At 26.8% G+C, this 21,072-nt stretch overlaps 1 protein-coding gene and 1 pseudogene across 2 annotated transcripts; both read right to left on the bottom strand.

Annotated features, from left to right (window-relative positions):
- Positions 1 to 1,451: 1,451 nt before the first annotated feature.
- Positions 1,452 to 6,746, bottom strand: LOC101493042 (receptor-like cytosolic serine/threonine-protein kinase RBK1). Of its 2 annotated transcripts, none has more exons than XM_004509712.4 (8): positions 6,428 to 6,746; positions 5,651 to 6,132; positions 3,155 to 3,412; positions 2,896 to 3,047; positions 2,554 to 2,633; positions 2,326 to 2,464; positions 2,061 to 2,210; positions 1,452 to 1,936 (listed from the first exon to the last, which is right to left on the bottom strand). In XM_004509712.4, exons 2-8 carry the CDS (start codon positions 6,081 to 6,083, stop codon positions 1,778 to 1,780), a joined length of 1,371 nt encoding a protein of 456 aa, XP_004509769.1. In that variant the 5' UTR covers positions 6,084 to 6,132; positions 6,428 to 6,746; the 3' UTR covers positions 1,452 to 1,777. The 2 variants fall into 2 exon arrangements, with proteins under 2 accessions (XP_004509769.1, XP_004509768.1); XM_004509711.4 differs by having other exon boundaries at positions 5,651 to 6,129.
- Positions 6,747 to 13,188: 6,442 nt separating this feature from the next.
- Positions 13,189 to 15,433, bottom strand: LOC101511821 (7-deoxyloganetic acid glucosyltransferase-like; annotated as a pseudogene).
- Between the last annotated feature and the right edge of the window lie 5,639 nt (positions 15,434 to 21,072).

The following is a 21,072-nucleotide window of genomic DNA, read 5'->3' as shown; positions in this document are numbered from 1 at the left end:
AAAGAAGAAACCCAAAGAAAAACAATCAGAAAGTGTAATGAAATTGACCAAAGCAAAAAAAATCAAAAAAAGTGGAAAAAATTAAAATCGCTTATTATGAATGTATTTCCAAATATTTCACTTTAATAATTTTTAAATTCAGCAATAAAGTAGTACTTTTTGTAACTCAATTTCAATTATCAAATACATTACTTATGTTCTATAAATTATGTTGGTACAATTTATTATATATCTATTATAATATATTAAAAAAATAACTCCAACACCATATGTTGAAATGTCATTGATGGAGATATGATTTGTTAATCTTTTTTGCTACTTTTTATCTTCCACAAATTATATACACAATCTACTATCTTTTACTATTTCTCCTATTAGATATTATTTTATATTGTCTACTCAATATTTTTTAAATTAATTTCATTAATATTTCATAATGTCACTTTATTATTTCATAACGTTTACTCAACATTTTCTAAATTAATCTTACATTATATAACTGTATACATCTTTTCAGACTATATAATATTGAATTTAATAACATTAAAAATTTCTGAAAATTCTTTTTAATTAATGACATTCATATTTGACAATTGACACAGCAAATTTCATATTATTTTTTAAAAAAATACACTTATATTAAATAAATTAAAACAATTTAAAATTAAACCCGCGCAAGGCGCGGGTCATATTCTAGTTAATAGAATTATATTTGCATATTTTCTTTTTCACTCGTAATTTTTAGAAGAATTGTAATATATACATTCAATAAATTTGTTCGTGATAACCTCGTAGACTTTATTTCTGAATAAATACTACAAAAGATTGATATTTAATATTTTAGATATGATTATCTAGTTGAAGGGATAAGTAAATATGTTAGGATTTTTTTTCATCACTATATACAATTTGTCATCATAGATTTTTTTCTAGTAAAATATTAACAAAATATATTCTCAATGGACATCCAATAAGAGAAGTATTATAAATATAATTTAAAGTGAATATCTAATAATTGTTATTGATCTTTAATATGATCATTTATTTATATATTTGTAGCCTATAAATACGGTTCACATTTTATTGTAAATGATTTACTTGTGAAGAGAATAGTAAAAAAGCTCTTACCCCCTCCATTCTTGATCTTGTTCTTTTAATTCATTTTATAATGGATTCATATTAGAGTTTTTTTGAAATGAAAGATTAACACATTTAGCATTAGTCCAAAAAAAGGGACACCTTTATCAAAGGTACCCCATCCTAACATTGTTTTGACTCTGTATAGATTTTAGAAGCCCATTGGGGCATTTCATTCACTTTTATCAACTTGGGCCGAAAGGCAGGAAGATTGTTTGACAAGCCAAAGCCTTTATATTTTTATGTTGTTGATAGTTTCTCCCACCCCCTCCCAAAATGGTTAAAATTTATCATAATAATCATATACAGCAGTGGAAACAAAATGCATGGAATTATAGATTACTGATTAACTTGGGATGGAAACAATGACATTGTAGAGTAAAAAAAAGTACAAACATTTCTAAAGCCTAAAGCCACAAACTATGACTTGCTTGAAGCTTCCCTACAGGTTCATGACTTATTCATGTTCCCTACAGGTTCATGCTATAAATTACAAGCCTACAAAGCTTGAACAAAAACACAAGCCTGTGACTTCAGATTTCAGTCACACACACACAAACTTCTACAATCATCATTCCATAGCAAAGAGGGTGGAACAAATAAATCCAATACACAGCACATAGGATGGACTAATAATGAATCATTCCATCACTAGTTCCCTATGGCGGTTAAGATCCTTCAAGTAATTTGAGCAAGAATATTCTTCTAAGTCACATGCCCCTACTATAACTGATTTTGAGGCAGCTGAATTTTGCTTAGAATCTACAATTGCTTCCTCACCCTTCAGCAGTTGCACAGCCTATAGTTAGGAAAGAAACAAGTTAGATTAATTCTAGCATCATATTAAACTTAGTTGGTCAATGTCATGTTTGATGTTCGTGTCTGTTTCAGTGTTTTATAGAAAATGATACTTCTTTTTTTACCTGGTTCATAAATGGACGTTTGGCAGATGAATGGTGGATGCACAAGGAAGCCGTCGACATGACACGCTTCATTTCAGTAGGATCATAATTCTCTTCTAATCTTGGATCTGCTAGTTCTTTGACATTGTTTGAGTCAAGCAGTGGCTTGGCCTGAAAAAAGTTTTGTCACACTCAAATTCAATTAAATAGTATATAATCTTTAAGCAAAACTAATGTAAAATTTCAAACACATCATTTATCTTTTTTCGTATGAAGCTAGTCTTACCCAGATCACAAGACTTTGCCTACTATCCGAATCAACCGCACGACGACTGGTTATGAGCTCCAATAGCAAAACCCCGAACGCGAATACGTCAGTCTTCTCGTCCACAATACCATGCATAAAATACTCAGGAGCCAAATAACTGTGGCCAGACATTGATGAAATTAGTGTCTTAGAAAATGTTATACTCAGAAGAAAATATATAAGAGACATAGAGGTTATAATACTAACCCAAATGTTCCTTCTATAGGAAAAACAACATGCTGAGTCCAACTATTTGGGAGCCACTTTGCAAGTCCAAAATCTGATATCTAAAGTTTGTTGCACAAGGAGTTAATATATTAATTAGCTTGTAAGGTTAGAAGAATCTAACATGTAACCAGATATAAATTAATTTTAATACACTGTCAACAAATCATACATCATTAAGATAGATATGATAAAAGTCAAATATTTGTTTAGATACGATGATTATGATTGATTGACTGACACGATAAAAAAAGTTCATATTAAATGGAAATCAATTAAATCCATTAAAAAATGTACATTATACTAAGGTGCTAGCAATAGTACCTCAGCTTCATAATTTTCATTGAGCAATATGTTGGAGGCTTTGATGTCTCTGTGAATGATTCGGCGCGGGCAATCTTGATGAAGATAATTCAACCCTTCTGCAACTCCAATAGCTACCTTGTACCTTGCCTTCCACTCCAAGCATTCAGAACCTAACATATTGAACATAATTATTTTACCATTGCAAAAATAGAATAACAAATGCTAGAAGAAAACACATGAATGGAGAATTAAGCGATGAAAGCAGCGCTGCGAGTACCAAATAGCGAAGAAGAAAGACTTCCATATGGAGCTAATTGTAGGACAAAGTAGAGGCCACGATCGATACCAAACCCGACAAGGCGCGTAGCATTCGGGTGGTTTATGTGTGCAATGATTCCAAGTTCTGTCAAGAAATCGCCTGCTCTATCTGCAAAATCCTTGTCGTTTTTCATTAGTCTTTTTACAGCTACAACTTGACCATCTGATAAGTTTCCTTTGTATACTTCAGCATGACCACCTTTTCCAACCAAGTTATCTATGTAGCAAAAATATCAAAGATTAAAACAAATCAAATGTCAAGTTTTAATTTAAGAAAAACTTGAAGGAAATTTATTTATTTATTTTTCCTTTGGCTATTTAGTGTTACTTGAATGTTGTTTTCTCAACTAAAAGTGCTATAGCAATTAATAATTGTGCCATGTGTCCTTTTAAATAAAAAAAATACTATTATTTCTACTCCATTATAACTATTACATTTATAAAAATATATTTATGCCAGGGAAATAATGCCATTTTCAATTTTTCTTTTTTCTAATTATACTTTAATGATTTTCGATTTTGCATTTATAAAGATGAGAATAAAAATAAATTAATCAAATCATAATTCACTTTTATTGATTTATCATAATTTTTGTATATATGCATAATAATTAAATGATACAATTATTATAAAAATAATGCGAATATAATTTGCACGAAACCCGGTCATATCTTACTCAGTTGAATGAATGTGCCCCGAGAATGGAAACAAACCTACTATACCATTGATTACAACATGGACCGACAAAATAACTCAATAGTGTTGTGTACAGACAAAAGATACCGAAAGCAACGACATATACCAACCAATTTTTACACCATTTAATAAACTTCTGGGATACTATTACTGTTATAAAAATAGTTTAGATAATTTTAATTTTAATTTTAATTTTAATTTTAGAGGCTTATTATAATTAAGCCAGACCTTAAAACTCAAATAGCGTTAACAAATATATTTATATATCACCAACTAAAAAAATATTCACATCGCAACATGAATTGAACTTGTAGGTGTGAGTCACTTTTATTTAATGAAATATTAAAATCACACAACGAATTATGTTTATGGGTGGCACATGCATATTCTTGTTTGAGCCTTGAGGACCATTTCCTATCTTCACTCGATGTGCCTCTTTTCAATGGACACACTGCCCAACCCCATAAAGGGCCAATGTGGAACATCTATCCATATCGATGTATGAGTAGACAACCAAAAGCATTAGCAAACACCACGGGTGTGCATTTTTAATTCTTAATTTTTTAATCTTATCTTATAAAACTACTACTACAAGTATAGTATATATTTTGTATCAAAATTAATTAAACAATGTATGGGTCCACGAGGCAGTTGCAAACAAGACTAGATCTAAGGGTAGTGGGGTCCTTCAGTCATTAGTAATGTGTACTTGTCCGTCGACAACAAGAAACATAAGCCCTATATTTTGGTTTTGGTCAAAGAGATCATCGTCTACTTCTTCTACTCTATTTACCTTTCCCAACACTATCACAATACTAACATTTGCCGCTAAAACCAACCAAATAAGTTGACCGCCGAATCATCATTAATATTATATATAAATATTTTCCCTTCCAAATTATAAAAAAATTACATATATTAAGAAAAAAATAATGAATCACGTTTAATCTATACAATTTTAATGAAATAATTAAATTTATCATCTACATTACTTTCCATCACTAATGAATTAGATTATTGAAATATAAAAAATTAAATTAAATAAAATGTATTTTAGAGATACTATAATTAAATATAACATAAATTATTAAAAAAAAATTATATTTCGTTTCAAAAGTATAAGTTATTTTTGATTTTATTTCATTCTATAGGGTGTATATTTTTTTTTACTAGTAGAGGGAATATTTAATTATATAAGTAAATCAATTAACCATTCCATAAATTAATTGAAAACTTAACAATTTTTGGTGTATATTTTTAGTTCCTTACATTTCTAAAGACAAATAATATATTTTCTTTTACAAAGCAAATATTAGATGTTACAATGTTACCTTAATGATATTAATATTATATAGTTTGAATCTTATAACCACTTCTCAAACTCTTTTAGATGTTACTACAACTTTGTCATTGTACATACTCTAAGAATAAACTATTTTATACTACTACTATTCAACAAATATTATAGCAAAGACAATGTTATTATCAAATAATAATAAATTAAAGTACGTAAATATAATGCATTCATAAACTAATCTCTCAAGATATTAATTATGTATATCTTTTAAGAGTTGATATCTAATATCTCAGAATATTAATGATGTATTTCTTTAAGAGTTGATATTTGCGACTAAATAATTAAAGTATTCAAAATATAAGATCACAAAAAACAATTAATTTTGTCAAATAATCTATTGTTGTAATAAAAACCAAATAATCCATTCTTAAAAAAAAGAGAGAGAGAAGAATAATAAATACCATCACTGAAATCATTGGTAGCAGCTGCAAGTTCAGCATATTCAAAATTCCTCCAAGAAGGTTTTGTAGGAATAGCACCAATATCAATACTTTCTTCAGCACTTCGAATTCGAGCTAATTTCTTATTCAAACTCTTCTTAGTGATTTCATGACTAACAGCAACAAGCATAGGAATTGCTGTTAATTTTTTCACTGATTTGAACTTGAAAACATCAACCATTGATTTCCATTGTTGCACCTGAGTTTCTTTACCGCCCAATTTTTCCTCCGCCGCAGCTTCCACCGGCGGTGAATTATCCGGTGAATATGAGCTGAAACTGTTGCTTCCACTGCTGTCTGATTCTGTTCCATAAACAGGGGCTTCTAGTATTGCTCTTGGTGATACCTCATCGTCGCTTGAATATTCTTTTCCTTGATTGCCCTTTGACTTCATTTCTTTGTTTTTTCTTCTCTTCCTTTTTCTCCTTTCTTTTCACTCTCTGCTATAAACAACAAACACTGCACGTTACAGAGAAAAACAGGGGAAAACAGAGGAAAACAGAGGAAATGAAATAAAATACCTTATAAATTTATTTTCTTTCTGCTGTTAAATTTATAAAATATGATGAAAATAAATTCTAATAAATTTTAAAAAGATAAAATCAATGTAATTTGTTTGCTAACAAATTTAAAATTATTTATATTGAAAAATAAAATAAAATAAATTTTGTGTTATGTTTTTATGTATATTGCAGGGGAAACAGAGGAAGCAATTAAAAATGAAACGAATAAGCTTACCTTAAATTAAATAAACATGGTTTTATTGTTACTTTTCCATGGATTTGAAGAAGAAAGTGCTCGTGGCCCGCACCTGAAATTTGTTAGAAGGACTTTTGATGAAACAAAAAAAATCCTTCTTTACATTTGGTGAGGGTATGAGAGAAAAAAAAAAGGAGGAAGAGGAACGAAGAGAAGAGAAGAGAGAGGAATGTGAATGGAAAGAAAAGGGGTAACAGAATAAAGGTTTTATGATTCTAAATTGGTGTGTGTTATGAAATATGAACGGTGCTTATTCTTGGGAAGAGAGGGGCGTGCAAATTCCAGCTTTGAGAGGAAGCCTTGGAAATTTTGCTATATTTATACACTGCCAAGTGTTTTTTTTCTTCCTTTTTTTACTTTTTTTTATTGGTTTTTGGGCATTTTAAATTGGTTTTGTTTTTTTTTTAATATATATTATATATAATAGGACTTATTTTTTATTTTATTTACAATGTGTTGATTTACTTTTGGGTGCACCAAAATCCAAGGTATTGTAAATTATTTTGGCAAATTAAGTTTTACCTTGATTTTTTGTTTTAGTTTGATTTTACAAATTTTACAATTGTATTTATTTAAAATGAATGCTTTAAAAGTGAATTTGGATCAAATGATTGTCTAAAATTAAAATAGAATCACTTTTATAGTTATATACAAAGTTATCTTAAACATTTTGAAATTTTTATTTTAATAGTAAAAAGTTAGATGTTTAGCAAAAAAATTAATTTTAATAATTAAAAAATGATAGAATACATTTTAATTCTTATAATTTTATTTTAATTTATCTTTTTTTTATTTACTTTTAGTCTCTATCTTGAAAAAATAATTAATTAAAAAATAAATATTTTTAATCCCAACATATTTTTTTATAAAATCAAAATTGAGACTATAAGTGAATAAAAATCTTTTAAGTACTAAATTTAATATATCGTAATTTTATAGTAATCAAAAATATATTTAACTCAAAAAAAATTCACCTTAATCTTATTATATTATAAAAAAATAAATATCAAATTCTCATCAAGCGGGGACACATGTTATTGAACTGATTGCAGAACACAATAGACCTGATTATATATAATTATCATTTTATCGACATTAGAATTATTTTTTGAATTATTAATTTTATATAGAGTTTGAAAAAATGTATACCATCAAAACTTTGGATTTTTGTGTCTAACTTTTATTTTCAGAAAAAAATATACTTTATTCAAATACTAAAGTAACACCGACACATTTTGATATTAAAATTAGTAATTGAGAAAAATAAAAATACGCTAATGATACACATAAATATTCAAAAGCTAATGAAAATTAATTAAATAAAAACCTTAATCCTAACGATTGAATTAATTTCTTCTACATATGACCAATGATTAAGAATAATGTAAGATCTACAATTTTTAATGTCATTCATATTTATAAAAAATATTTAATAGTGTTCACTCATATCGATTATTAATGGTTTCCGACATGATCAATTCAGACACACGTCGACAATTCATATATTATAAGGTTGAGATGATGCTGAATTTTAGTGATAATCTCCATAAACTTATTAGTTAAAATACGATATAAAAAAAACAAGTATGTTATATCAGTAGAAAATCAATGTCCTATCCACACCACAAAATCACAAATAAAATATAAAGGCAAAACTAAAATTATGTAAAAATTTATTTATTAAAAATAAAAAGATAATAAAATAACTTAAAATAACGATTTCAAGTCAAAATATAACTCTAAACTATCTCTCTAGTAAATAAAGAAAAGTACAGAACATAGAAAAAAAAATGATTTATTTTACTTGCCATTTTGTATTTTTGTGTCTAATCTTATTACATTGGTTAATGGTATTTATTAGTTTTGGTCTCTTCAAATAAAACCTACTATGACATTATTTTTTGGCATTAATTCGATAAATATTTTTTATTTTTTATTTTAAAAGAGATATTAATTCCACTTGTTCAAATCTAAAATAAGACATGTAATGTAACCATATTAATATTTATAAGTCTAATTAAAATTTAAGGATATTCCTTATACATCTTTACAAATATCTATTTATATATTTTGTTGGCACAAACAAATAACTATATTATTTCTGTAAAAAGAAAAAAATCCATGATGTTACTATTACATGCATATGTTAAAAGAAATTTTGTGAAACGTAGCAATTGGCTTTTAAAAAAGAATTCCATTTACACGTATGTAATGATGCACAGTCATGTCAAATGAAGTGTAATTCGTGACATCTACCGTAACAAACGCACCTGCAAAGTGGAAACTTGCGTGTCCATAGTAATGGCCAAATCATAATAATAAATAATCTTTTGCTGAAATTAGGTAGGTTAAGTGACTATAGAGAAAACTAGCATCATAACCAAGGAGAAAACATTTTTTTACTTCCTCCTTTTTATTTAGTTAAAGTACTATAAATGCTACTATCTTGATAATGTTTAAACACTATAAAAACATCATTAGTAATTACAAGCTACTCATAAAAGAATGGTAGTTTTTTTAAGAAAAATGAAATAAACCAATTTCATAAACATTTAAATTTGCAGTCAATAAAATTGATTAGTTGATAAGATTATAAATTCAAATAGTAAAGTGATAATTAAATAGATTGTGAGTTCAATGTAATATACGTAAACCACAACAATACTAATTAATTTTTTATAAAATTAAGTTTCTCATTCAAGAAGCGGTAACGTTACATTTGCATGCATATAAGTACATATAAAATTGTAAATTTAATTCATGTAAAATAAGTAATTTGTTTTAGATAGTAAAATGAGTAATATCAGTTATAGATGTTCAAATCGATGATTGATATTATATGTATATACATGATCAATGATGGATGACTATAATATTAATTATTAATTTATTTTATCAACTTTTCATTTTAGAGGAATTAAATTCTAAATTTATATTTTCAAAAAACTCGTCAAACAATTTTTTTTTTTAAATTTGTGGGTCGTAGCATAAATTGCATAGTGAACAGGGGTGATAATATATCGGGACGTTCGACAAGGATCTATGGCTCGACTTAATAAAAATTTGACTCAGTCTGAACCTTTTAGTAAAAAACTAGACTCCTATTTTTTTTAAAACTTATTTATTTAAATAAGTCAGATCCATACTTTCTAACAAGTTTATTAGACCTCATAGACTAGTTCGTATATACGTCATTAAAATATAATATTTATAATATAGGATAAAGATCTATTGATTCTATGAATAGTTCTATGACAAATTACTCCGTTTAATAACTCAATATAAAAAATGAATTTCACTAATTCAACCGTCTAATCAAAAATTCTTATTATGTAGATCAATTCCACATATTTTTATAAAATTTAAATATTATTTGATACTTCATTAAATAATTTTAAATGAACATATAATAAACTTTTTAAAAATATTAGTAAATATCGATGATCAGACTACATAGTTACAAATTTTGAATTTATATGAAAAAATTGTGTGTCAATAATCAACGGTTGAATTAATGAAATTCATCGTTTTTATTAAATTATTAAACGGAATAATTACTCACATGGTTACTCTTTAAGTCAGCGAGTTTTCACCGTTATATATAGTAATAATAAAATAAAAGACTGTCTGATTTTTTAATTAAATACTCTTTATTTTCTATCTTTTAAAAAAAACTCTTTGTATTTCTATAATAAAATATTTTTTATTAGAATTTGGAAAATTGATTCTTTGTTTCCACTTCCCGGATATATATACATATTCTTTTGAAGTCCTCCCTCAAAAACTATTGTGTTATAAATTCAAAATTTGTATTGAATTATTTTATTTTGTTTATAATCATTGTACATATATAAATCAAGTTTATTACGAAAAATGAAGAAAAAAAATGAATATTATTATTATACGGTTCACATTTTCTATTTTATTTTTAAAGATAAGCGAATTATCCTTTTTATAAATTCAAATTTTAGAAAAGAACAAAATAAAACTTAAAATAAAACATTTGACAGAAAATAATACATGCTCAAACTTTAATTTTTTAAAATAAGTTTGAGCTATTTAAGCAAATTTCGACAGACCTATTATGACTCTTAGTAGTGAATGTAATAATTAAAATAATGAATTTATGGTGATTTTGTCTTGGTCTGGTTGAACTATAAGGTCCTGCTCCTTGAATTGCACCCGCAAACTCCGCACCAAAAAACAAACAAAGAAAGCTAAGTACCAAAACCAACATTAGAAAAATTAATTAAGGACTTAAGAAATTTATCCTAATCAACGGTGTGCCATGTTATGTCACGTTTCACGTTTCATTAGATGTGTCTTCCCTTCTCACAGTGTCATTATCGCACTCAAGAAATTAAGAGCTTAAATTAAGGCTAGAAGCCTTGGTTAATTTGGTGAACCAAACCTGTTCCTATTATTTATAATTTTAAATGTGAATTATGTCCCCACCAATACCAACCTCACCAAGTCACACCCATGTCACTTCGGTTAGAGAAGTGGGCTTAACTAAATTCCATTGACGTATTTAAAGTACATAAGAGTCAATTAGTAGCACAATATAACGATATGTGTGGGGGACCCTTCATTTTATAATTGGTTTATTATTAAACAAAGGTGCGTGCAACTTCAAACTTAACCAATAAAGATATCCAATTTCCTTTATTCTCTCCAATATTTTTATGTACACTACCTAGTTTTTTTGTGATCAAAATTCAAGGTGGGGCTACCAACTAATTAACGATATAGAAGATTTTTAGGGGATGATACCAATATTGCGGGTTAGTTTTATATGCAAGAGCAATGGATTTGTTCCATCGTTAAGATCTTATTAATGAGTTAGGTCATTTTAAACCAATGACATAATATGCAAAATAGGAATAGTAGCATCAATTAAAATTGAAAGTTTGTCTACTAATACAAATTATGAAAATATGTTTTAGTAATATGATATTATTGATCAAAGATACAAAATGTTACGGAAATTGAACATGCGTGGCTCTATGATATTATAGTCTATATTTATTTATATTTTTAAAATATTTATTATTCATTTATTTGAAAATTATATAAAAATTGATAGAGTTGATTTATGCATCTAGAACTCTTATTTTGATGGTTGGTTTGATAAAATTAAATGTTTATAATTAATGAATTCTTAAGAAAAATAACTCAACTCAAAGTTACTTTTGAAGTGAAAGGAAAACTCTTTAAAAGAACTCCACTTCGAATTACCTTTCAGAAGAACTTTTAATTACAAAGATCCCTATTTTTTTCTAGGAAAGAAGAACCTACCAACAAATGTGGAGTCCAAAAGTGAAGTTGCAAAATGATGTCTTTTAAAAACTAACCACAATAAAATTAGACTTTTAGGCTTAGTTTGTTTTTGTAATATTAAGAATAGTTAAATATGTTTTTACTTCTACGAAATTTCAAATTTAATCTCAATTTTTTTTATTAATTTGTAGTGCCTATTTTGAATTTATAATTGTTTTTCAATTTTGAAATATTTTTAATTATTTTAAAAATTTTAATAATATTTTTTAAGTATGTTTAAAAAATTATAAAACAGTCCTCCACAAATATTTAGATTTTTAAAATTTGGATGAATTATGTATTATTTTTAAAATTTTAAAAATTCAAGAAAAGGTGACAAAAATAATAACTTATAACAAATGAATATTTTATATTGTTGTCAACATGCGTATAAAATTTCATTTAAAAATATATATTGATTTAATATTAAAAATTAAAATTGTATGTATGATTATTTTGTAAAAATTTAAAATTTTATTTTATAGGGAATAAAATTAAAAGGTGTAATTTTATATAGAATAAAAGTATATTTAAATTTTATTTAATTAAAACCTAATCTGAGGTCTAAGACGTTGATTTGTTGACAAGTCCTTGGGTCGGTGTTGAAAACAAAAGATGACTTGAAAATGTAAATTTTAAAACAAAAAATTTAGTCGAGGAGAACATCTAAGACTATGGGCCTTCTAATATAAATCTAAATCACTAAAAAATAATCTTCTTCACTTGAAGTCTTTTCAATAGTGCTTAAATTTTGTAAAGATGGATTAATTTGGAGATATATTTAATATGTTTGGACTGATCAGTTTTAATATGTATTTTTGTGTATTTGATAACATTGAAAGTAAGTAAGAGAAAAAACATCAAATTAGTAGTACATATAATTTTTTTAATTATTTTAAAGAATTTACCTCCTCTAAAGTGAATAAATAATTAATATTATAACTATTTCTGATTTTTCATCCATGTGCACATAATATTAATCATTCATTTCATCATCAATGATTGATATTATTCACGTTATTCTATTAATTATTTATTTTTATTATCAATAATTGATATTATTGTAGAATGAATTGTTCTATGTGGAGGAGCCAAATCCTTTTTTGAGACTATATTTTGATTGAATAGACATTCTATTCTAATTAAGATTGGGGTCGAGTTTCACACTAAATTATGTTTCACTTGTCTTGTAGCCGCACGGCCCATGATACTTGTCTATCTTATAATTATAGTTGGAGATATCTACCTCTCACCCCTTCATTTTTACTCTCCATCATTTCAAAGCACATAAAAATACTATTTTATCCTCTCTTTTTTCTACTACTTGATAGTTAAACTTTTTGAAAAATTTAAAAGAATTTCGAAATTTTTGATAAATATAAAACTTCTTAATGTTTAGACATCTACTTGATTCATCAATGTTTAGACATCTAAATGCATTTTATTATAATTTCTGCGCTTGATTGTACACTAAAAAACATGAGATATTTTTTACTTGAGAGGATGGGAGAAAAACAACTACCTTATTTTATGGGCTAGTAGACCTTATATACCGAATCAAATTGTCAAAGTTATTGTAAGAAGAACCCGAAGGATTCACACTCTTGTATGCCAACTTAGACATTTCCATAGCTGATTTTAAAAACTCTTCTTTCCTATTCACCATAAGACCATTGACCATATTTTCCACAACCTTCCTATCACAAACATCCTTCATATCCAACCCAATTTTCCAAACCTCACTCACAAACCTACTATTAATTTGTTGATCTGCAAAATAAGGCCAACAAATCATAGGAACCCCACAAACTACACTCTCCAAAGTAGAATTCCATCCACTATGTGTCAAAAAAGCACCAATGGACTTGTGAGCCAAAACTTCCTCTTGTGGGACTCATCCCACAATTAACCCTCTCTCCTCACAAAAAACATTTTTTGCTATTCATTAAACCGTGCCAAATCTCAATGACTTCTTCACTCTTCATTGGTGTGGTACTTCCAAAACTAACATATATAACTGATTTCAAGGGTTGAGAGTCGAGCCACGTGATGCATGTTATATCCACGTGAAAGAAATTGCTCTTAATTAAGGTTGTTGTTGTATTTTTGGGGAAATGGAGGCGAATTTGGGAGAGGATTGGGGATTCAAGATCCTCAAATGTGTTGAGTATAAGTGCATTTGCTTTAAGTGAATGTTGTGTTAGAAGTACAACATCGTTTAAACGAATATGATCCTTTTTGTTTTCTCGACAAAAACTTGGAAGATCTCTACACCGAACCAAGTTTTCCATTCCTGGCATATTTGTTATGATGCGATCCATTTCTTCATCTCCTAAAAATTAATTAAACACTAAATATCACTAAGATTAAATTGGTAGAAAAATGTCTCTCTCTATATTTATATATGTAAAAGGGATATCGTATCTTGGTGAAGCTATTTATTATTTTATTTTTTGAAAAAGCCACAAAATATATTGGTGTAGCTATTTATTAATTTCTTTTAATTTTATCCTTTTTAAACTATTAAATTTATAATTTAGTTTTTTACTCCATTATATAATTGAAACTTTTTTATATCAATGTTACTAATTTTGTGATTTATATTATTCTTTGATAAATATTATTTATCACTTGGATCTTAAAATGGAAATAACTAGTCATAGTCCTCAACAAAAGGAAAAATGAAAAGAAGCTAAAAAGATAAATCAGTTATCCATTATCCATGATATAAAAAATCTTACACAATTGATATATTTTGATTAATTATACGTGTAACTTTAAAAATAGTTATCACAAAAATTAAACATTATAAATAATTCAACGATTGTGACTAATTAATAGAGTAAAATTTATTTACATTAACAATTAACAATAGGAGATAATGGTAAGGGATGACCTAGATTGACAATGGTCATCCCAATTTTTTTAATTTTTCTTTATATTCCTTAAATAAAATTATTTAATGACATATTCATGTGAAACTTTTGTGTGAAATCTGTTGTCTTTATTTTCTACATTCTATCCATTAGAGAAAATAAAAAAAGAAATGATAATGCGAAGAGGACAGCATGCATATATACCTTTAATGGGAAGTTCATTACACTCCAAGAGCTTAGGAACACAAACATAAGCCCAAAAGCAACAAGCACTTATAGTACGAAAATGGATCAATTGTATTCCAAATTCAGCAGCCAAATGAGTGACAAGATCTCCAAATATTCCATCCAAAATAATGCAACTTATTTTTGGTATTTCAGACACAATCATGTCTCTCAAAAAAGGCTTACCATATAAACTCAAGAACGCAATTACATCCCCAAAACCTTTCTCCAAATCCAGGATGCTTCTCCTCACCATGAAAATCAGGGATGGTTTTGAATTGAAGCTTAGGATAGGTTAATGAAAGAGCTTGAACATTATCATTGAAATGAATGAGGAGATTGTGTATGTACTCTGTGTTGAGAAATGTGATGTGAAGATTTTGAAGTGCAAGAAGTTCAGCTAGCTTTAGCATTGAGTTTACATGGCCTTGTAATGGACAAGGGAAAATCAGTACATGTGCAGAGGTTTTTTCTTCTGCTTTTTTTTGCCATTTTTTTCCATTTTTTATTTAACAAGGTCTTAATTTTTTCACTTCTAGCATTATGGTGGTATATATATTGAGAAAGTCGTTTTGAGAGGGTGACTCAATCGCAAGACTATAGATGATGTGAAGTTTTATTATTATTATTCTTTTACAAAAACAATATTCATTGGAACAACTTTCAAGTTTGTTAAAAAAATAATAAATTCAAAACTACTAAAACAAAAAAACAAAAAAGATGAATTTGTGAAGAAATTCATAGCATTCACATTAATAGTAAAAACAAAAAAATATTTATAAATATGATAAAATTAAAGTTTATGAAATATTCATATATTTAAATATATAACGTTGACGATAAAAAGTCGTTGATTGAATTTATGATGAATTGAAGTTAATCTATTAATTTGAAATAAACAAACATTACAATAAGACGAGATATTAAAGAATCTCACACTAAGACGACGAACAAAACAATGTTTCGGTCAGATGGTGAAATCACAAATAAAATAAGTTACTGAAATTAAATTTATACAAAAACTACAATAAAAAAAACAAAAAATCAACTATTTAAAGGAATAATTTTTGAAAAAATTAAATGACTATAACCTGCTTATTTTACTTTAAGAAGAAGAGAATGAAAAACTTTATGATCCGTTTGATGCGCACGACAAAATAGAGACATAATGAGATGTAAAGATGAACAATGATAAGATATGATAGTGACAAGATAAACATTATCATATTCTATATTTGATACACATATGATAACTAATATAACATTTTATTTTGTCATGTATGTGATAGACATTTTATCATGACATGATATAATATATGTTATATTTAAATAATAAAATTACCATTAATTACATATTAGTTTTTTTCTTAAATTAACTTATTATGTTTTAAATATTATAAAATAAAATAAAATGCTAAAAAGTGAAATAAGTAATGAAATTATTTTCTATTTAAAACTATCCACTGACACTACTAAATAAATAATTTAAATTTTGAAAAGTTATGAATAATCAAATAATTATGTTTTACTTTTTTGAATGTGAATAAAGATAATATATTATATGTAAATGGCAAAAATAGTCTTGTAAACAAATTATATTTATTTTAAAATTTCAATTGATTTTCAGATTTATATAATTTTGAATTCTAATTTGTTAAATTATATAAAAAGACAAGCTACCTTTGTGATAAAATCGTAAATATTTTTTAAATTAATTATTAATATTTCATTTTAAAGTTTAATGTCAAACTCCATTAATTATTTTTGTATTTATATTTTGTTATATTTTAATTTTAAAATTTTAATTATATTTTATAAGAGTAATTGAATAAATTGTTGTTTTTATTAGATTATGTTAATTTATAACTCAACTTATATTAAAAAAACAAATTTAAACTAAAAAAATATGATAAAGTAAAGTTTTGAATTATTTATTATATTCTATTAATTCATTTGAATTTCAAATAAATTATTTATATTTTATCTTTTATCTTTGGGTTTTTTTTTCAATAATCTATTTTTTTTAAAATTTATCAATATACTCCCTTTTTAAAACTATATACCAAAATACTTTACTTTTATTCTCACTTACAAATCGCATTTGCAAATCGCGACTTCCATAACACAATTTTTATATAAAAGAATTAATTTTTTTCAAATTAAGAATATATATATATATATATATAACTCATATAATTCATAAAAAAATATAAACACAAATTTTAAATTATATAGATTGATTAAAGTTTAATGTAACATTTGGACAATATTTTTGAATATGACTATTTAACCGACATAGTCCACATTTTTTAGACATTTTTTTAATTTTTTAAACAAATATATATATATATATATATATATATATATATAAAATTCATTGATAAAAAACAATATCACAAATTTTACAAAAAAGTACGATAAAATTAATGTCGAAGGTGGTGAAGATGTTGAACTCGCGTTTGATGGTTGACCAGTCATATTCGAAAATAGTGTCCAAATATTACAAAGAACTTTAGTCAATTTATGTAATTTAAAATTTGTATTTGTGTCTTTTTATAAATTATATTAACCAATATATATATATATATATTTGTTAATTTGAAAAAAATTGAATTGTTTTTTTTGAAACATTGTTTTAAGAAATTTACATTTGCAAACTCGGACTTCCTTAAAGAAGTCGTCAATTACAAAAACGAGTTGTAAGTAAAATTAAAAATATTATATTTTGATTTATAGTTATAAAAGGAAAATATTTTAATAAATTAAAAAAAAAATGAAAGAAAAAAAACTTCATCTTCTCCATAAAACGATCCCATAGACATAGGGGAGGGGCAGCACTCAACGACCAATTCCGCATGCATCACGGCACGTTTGACCTTGTACCATGTGGTATTAATTAATTAATTAATTAATGTTGCAGACTCCACAAGGCACGTGCTGATTTTTAGTGGTGGATGTTGATTCATGCCATGCTCCTACTTGACATAAATATCTTGCTGTGTCTTTATTGAACACAAACATGTCAGTCTTAGCTGTTTTGGGTGTGAAAATTATCATTCACATGAGTGGACTGAAATTTTTTGCCAATTTTTCTTATCCTAATTGACAGCACCTTCAAAGAGATTCAACTGCTTGTCGACATCGATTTGCATTTCTCTTTTGCATAAAACAAAATAAGTGATAGAATGTACAAAGTCTTTATATAAAATATGATTAAAAGAAAATAAAATAGAAATAACTTTTTTGTATCGATCAAATTTAAAACATTATTACAATATTAGATAAAATTAAATATATATATATATATATATATTTAAGTTAGAATAACTAATTTTTAATTAACATAACTAACACCTAATTAAAATAATTAATTTATAACTAATATCTCTACTGGTTAAAAGGTGTTCGCGACACTTCTAGATTGAAATGAATAACACAATGTTGTGAAAAAAAACAAAGAAATACAATTAAAAATGGCAAAATACATGACAAAAGGATTTTGAAATGCCGAAATAAATTGGTTAAAAGAATTTTGAAATTTTTATTCTACGTTTGAAATAAGAACAAGAAATATTTTAAAGCAATCTTGTTTTTATTTTAGTGGGTGTTGAGTCGAGTTTACATAATTACACCTTCATACAAGATCTTTCCTTGCGTTTTTAAATAAAATCTCATGCACTACTCTTTGGTTTTTAAGACTTTTAAATAATTACGATTTTTTTTTTATATAAACAAGAACAAACTTGCTTTTTGTTGTTGGTAAATGCTAAATTTAGAGTTTACAATTTCATGCAAGATCTTACATGCATTTTTTTTAATGTCAGTTTGACTAAAAAGAAATAATGGTAAGGGCATCACTCCATTCGCTTTCCTATTTGAATTATATGTGATATAAATGTACTGTGATGTTATTTATTGGTTTTGTTTGTGTGTTATCTTCAGAATGAATATTAATAATTGTTGTGTTGAGCATATTCAAAGTGCGAAAAATAAATGTTATGTGATATATTGTTATAATGGTTGTGTTGAACATATTCAACGTGTGAAGAATAAATGTTATGTGATATGTTGTTATAATGGTTGTGTTGAACATATTCAAAATGTGGAAAATAAATGTTATGTGATATGGTGTTATAATGGTTGTGTTGAACATATTCAAAGTGTGAAGAATAAATGTTATGTGATATGTCGTTAATAAGTTAGTATCGCATTATATTTTATTAAAGTGTCAACATTCATGCATTCATTCATAGTCGTGTGGTGGTACGTCCATAATTGGTTGGAGCCCACATATCCTTATGGGGATGTTGAGCTAGTGGTGTTGCTTGGAAGGACCCACGAAGCTCGAGTTAGTGGTGTTGCTTGGAAGGACCCACGAAATGCCCTTGCGGGGGAGGCGATATTCCAGAATCATTACATTGGCATATAGATTAAGTCATAAGGTCTGTTTAAGTATGCATTGAATTAAGTGTGATTAATGTTTTATAAAGATAAATGATACATTGTATCCCCTGATAATTGGTTGGTTGAAATAATGTTATCAACGATGTATATATTATACTGATAGATTTGTATAGGTTAAATTACATATGTGGTCCCTTAACTTAAGTTCAGGTAACGTTTTAGTCCTTTATCTTTTTTTTTTCCTGACTTGGTCCTTTATTTTAATTTTAACTGACAATTTGATATTTTATGTTTTAAAATTTCAACAATGGTGCGTTGTGATTTTTAACTATTAAATATTTTGCTATAACAACTATATATGCATGCATATTTGCTCTGTGTTTGTTATTTGGAGATGACCCTTACATTTGACAGGACGTCACATATAGTGTTATTTGAGCGAATAATATCACGATCAACCTAATAGGAGAAATGCGAGAAAGTACAATAGCATGCAGTCGGAGGCTCCGATATACTTCTGTATTGGTGTTAGACTTGTTTGGTGAGTCTTCCACAAGTCCAAAGTTTGTGACCAACTAGGATTTTTGTTTGGGTAGTCAAACGTCGAGAGTTTTGACTCTAGGAGTTTCTTTTGTTTGATGTATTAAATTTACTTTTAGTAATTGCAAATACTCTGATTTATTATTTTTGAAATATAATTAAAATAGTTATTAAATGATTTTAAAGTAAATGAGTACTTAAGATAATCATAAATAAATAAAAGCGGATCTGTAATTTTACGTTTAGAATTTCGGTAGTTAATGTCTCGAAAAAGCGGGATGTCACAGGTGGTATCAGAGCAGTTCGATCTAGATTGGATTGCGGTTTAGTGGGAATGTTTTTAGTCTTGTTAGTGTTGGTCATGTGTCTCAGAAGTCCTCAAGAGATGGTGTGTGAGTTTATGCACCACTTGAATCTTGATCGAAATATTTCTTCATCTAAATATTGTGTGCATATTGCACAAGAACACAAATAATGTTCTTAATTGGTTTAATAGAGTGGCGCGACGGAAGCGTGGTTAATTGGTTTATCATAATGGCGCGACAGAAGCGTGGTTAATTAGTTTATCAGAGTGGCGCAACGGAAGCGTGGTTAAAACTTAGTGGATCTTGTAGGGGTTGTGATATAGAGGTTGCAATTAAGATTGTATGTTAGTTAATGGTCCAAAACATTAGAATAAGAAAATTATCGAGGGAACGAAATAAATGATTGATGTAAAGTTTTACTAGTTCATGATTGAGTAAGTATGAAGTTAATAATTGCTTAAGAGTATCCTATAGATTAAAGATATGTATTTTATAACAAAGAATTCAAATTATGAAGCTTGTGAATACTTGTAGGATACGATAACATAAGTTTCAACTTTTAGGTTTGACATTACCATACATTAAATGAATGAGAATGATTTGGAGCGATCAATCGTAGGCTTGATCAAGATCTCAATGCAGGTGATATTAATTATTAGTTATTATGGAGTGAATGGAAAAATAGTGTTGTTTGACCGAGGTTGTGATGAATTAAGGATGTTGAGGTTGAAGAGTTAAATGGTGCGGTAAGAATGAAATTTTTGAATTAAAGAGATGATTTGTGTTTATGAGTTGTGAGTTGTAGTTGACGGGTAAATGATACTAAACCATAAGGGAGTGAGAATCTAAGTAGTAAATCATATGGATTAGATTTGTAGCCATAAGAGAAACGATGAATTAAAAAAAAAACAAATCTTGTGGGAATAATTCAAGTTGAATTTAGTTAGAGTATTGG

The sequence above is a fragment of the Cicer arietinum genome, chromosome 8 (genome assembly GCF_000331145.2).
Source record: "Cicer arietinum cultivar CDC Frontier isolate Library 1 chromosome 8, Cicar.CDCFrontier_v2.0, whole genome shotgun sequence".
NCBI lineage: Eukaryota > Viridiplantae > Streptophyta > Magnoliopsida > Fabales > Fabaceae > Cicer > Cicer arietinum.
Note: the sequence above shows the minus strand (reverse complement) of the source record. Positions and strands in the feature narration are given on the sequence as shown.

Excerpts from the sequence above, each read along its gene's own strand:
- LOC101493042 (XM_004509712.4), bottom strand. The coding sequence starts at position 6,083 with ATGAAGTCAAAGGGCAATCAAGGAAAAGAATATTCAAGCGACGATGAG. Across the intron at positions 2,211-2,325 it reads GGCAAAGTCTTGTGATCTGG|GCCAAGCCACTGCTTGACTC; the intron begins GTAAGACTAGCT and ends AACTTTTTTCAG. Across the intron at positions 1,937-2,060 it reads AACGTCCATTTATGAACCAG|GCTGTGCAACTGCTGAAGGG; the intron begins GTAAAAAAAGAA and ends TCCTAACTATAG.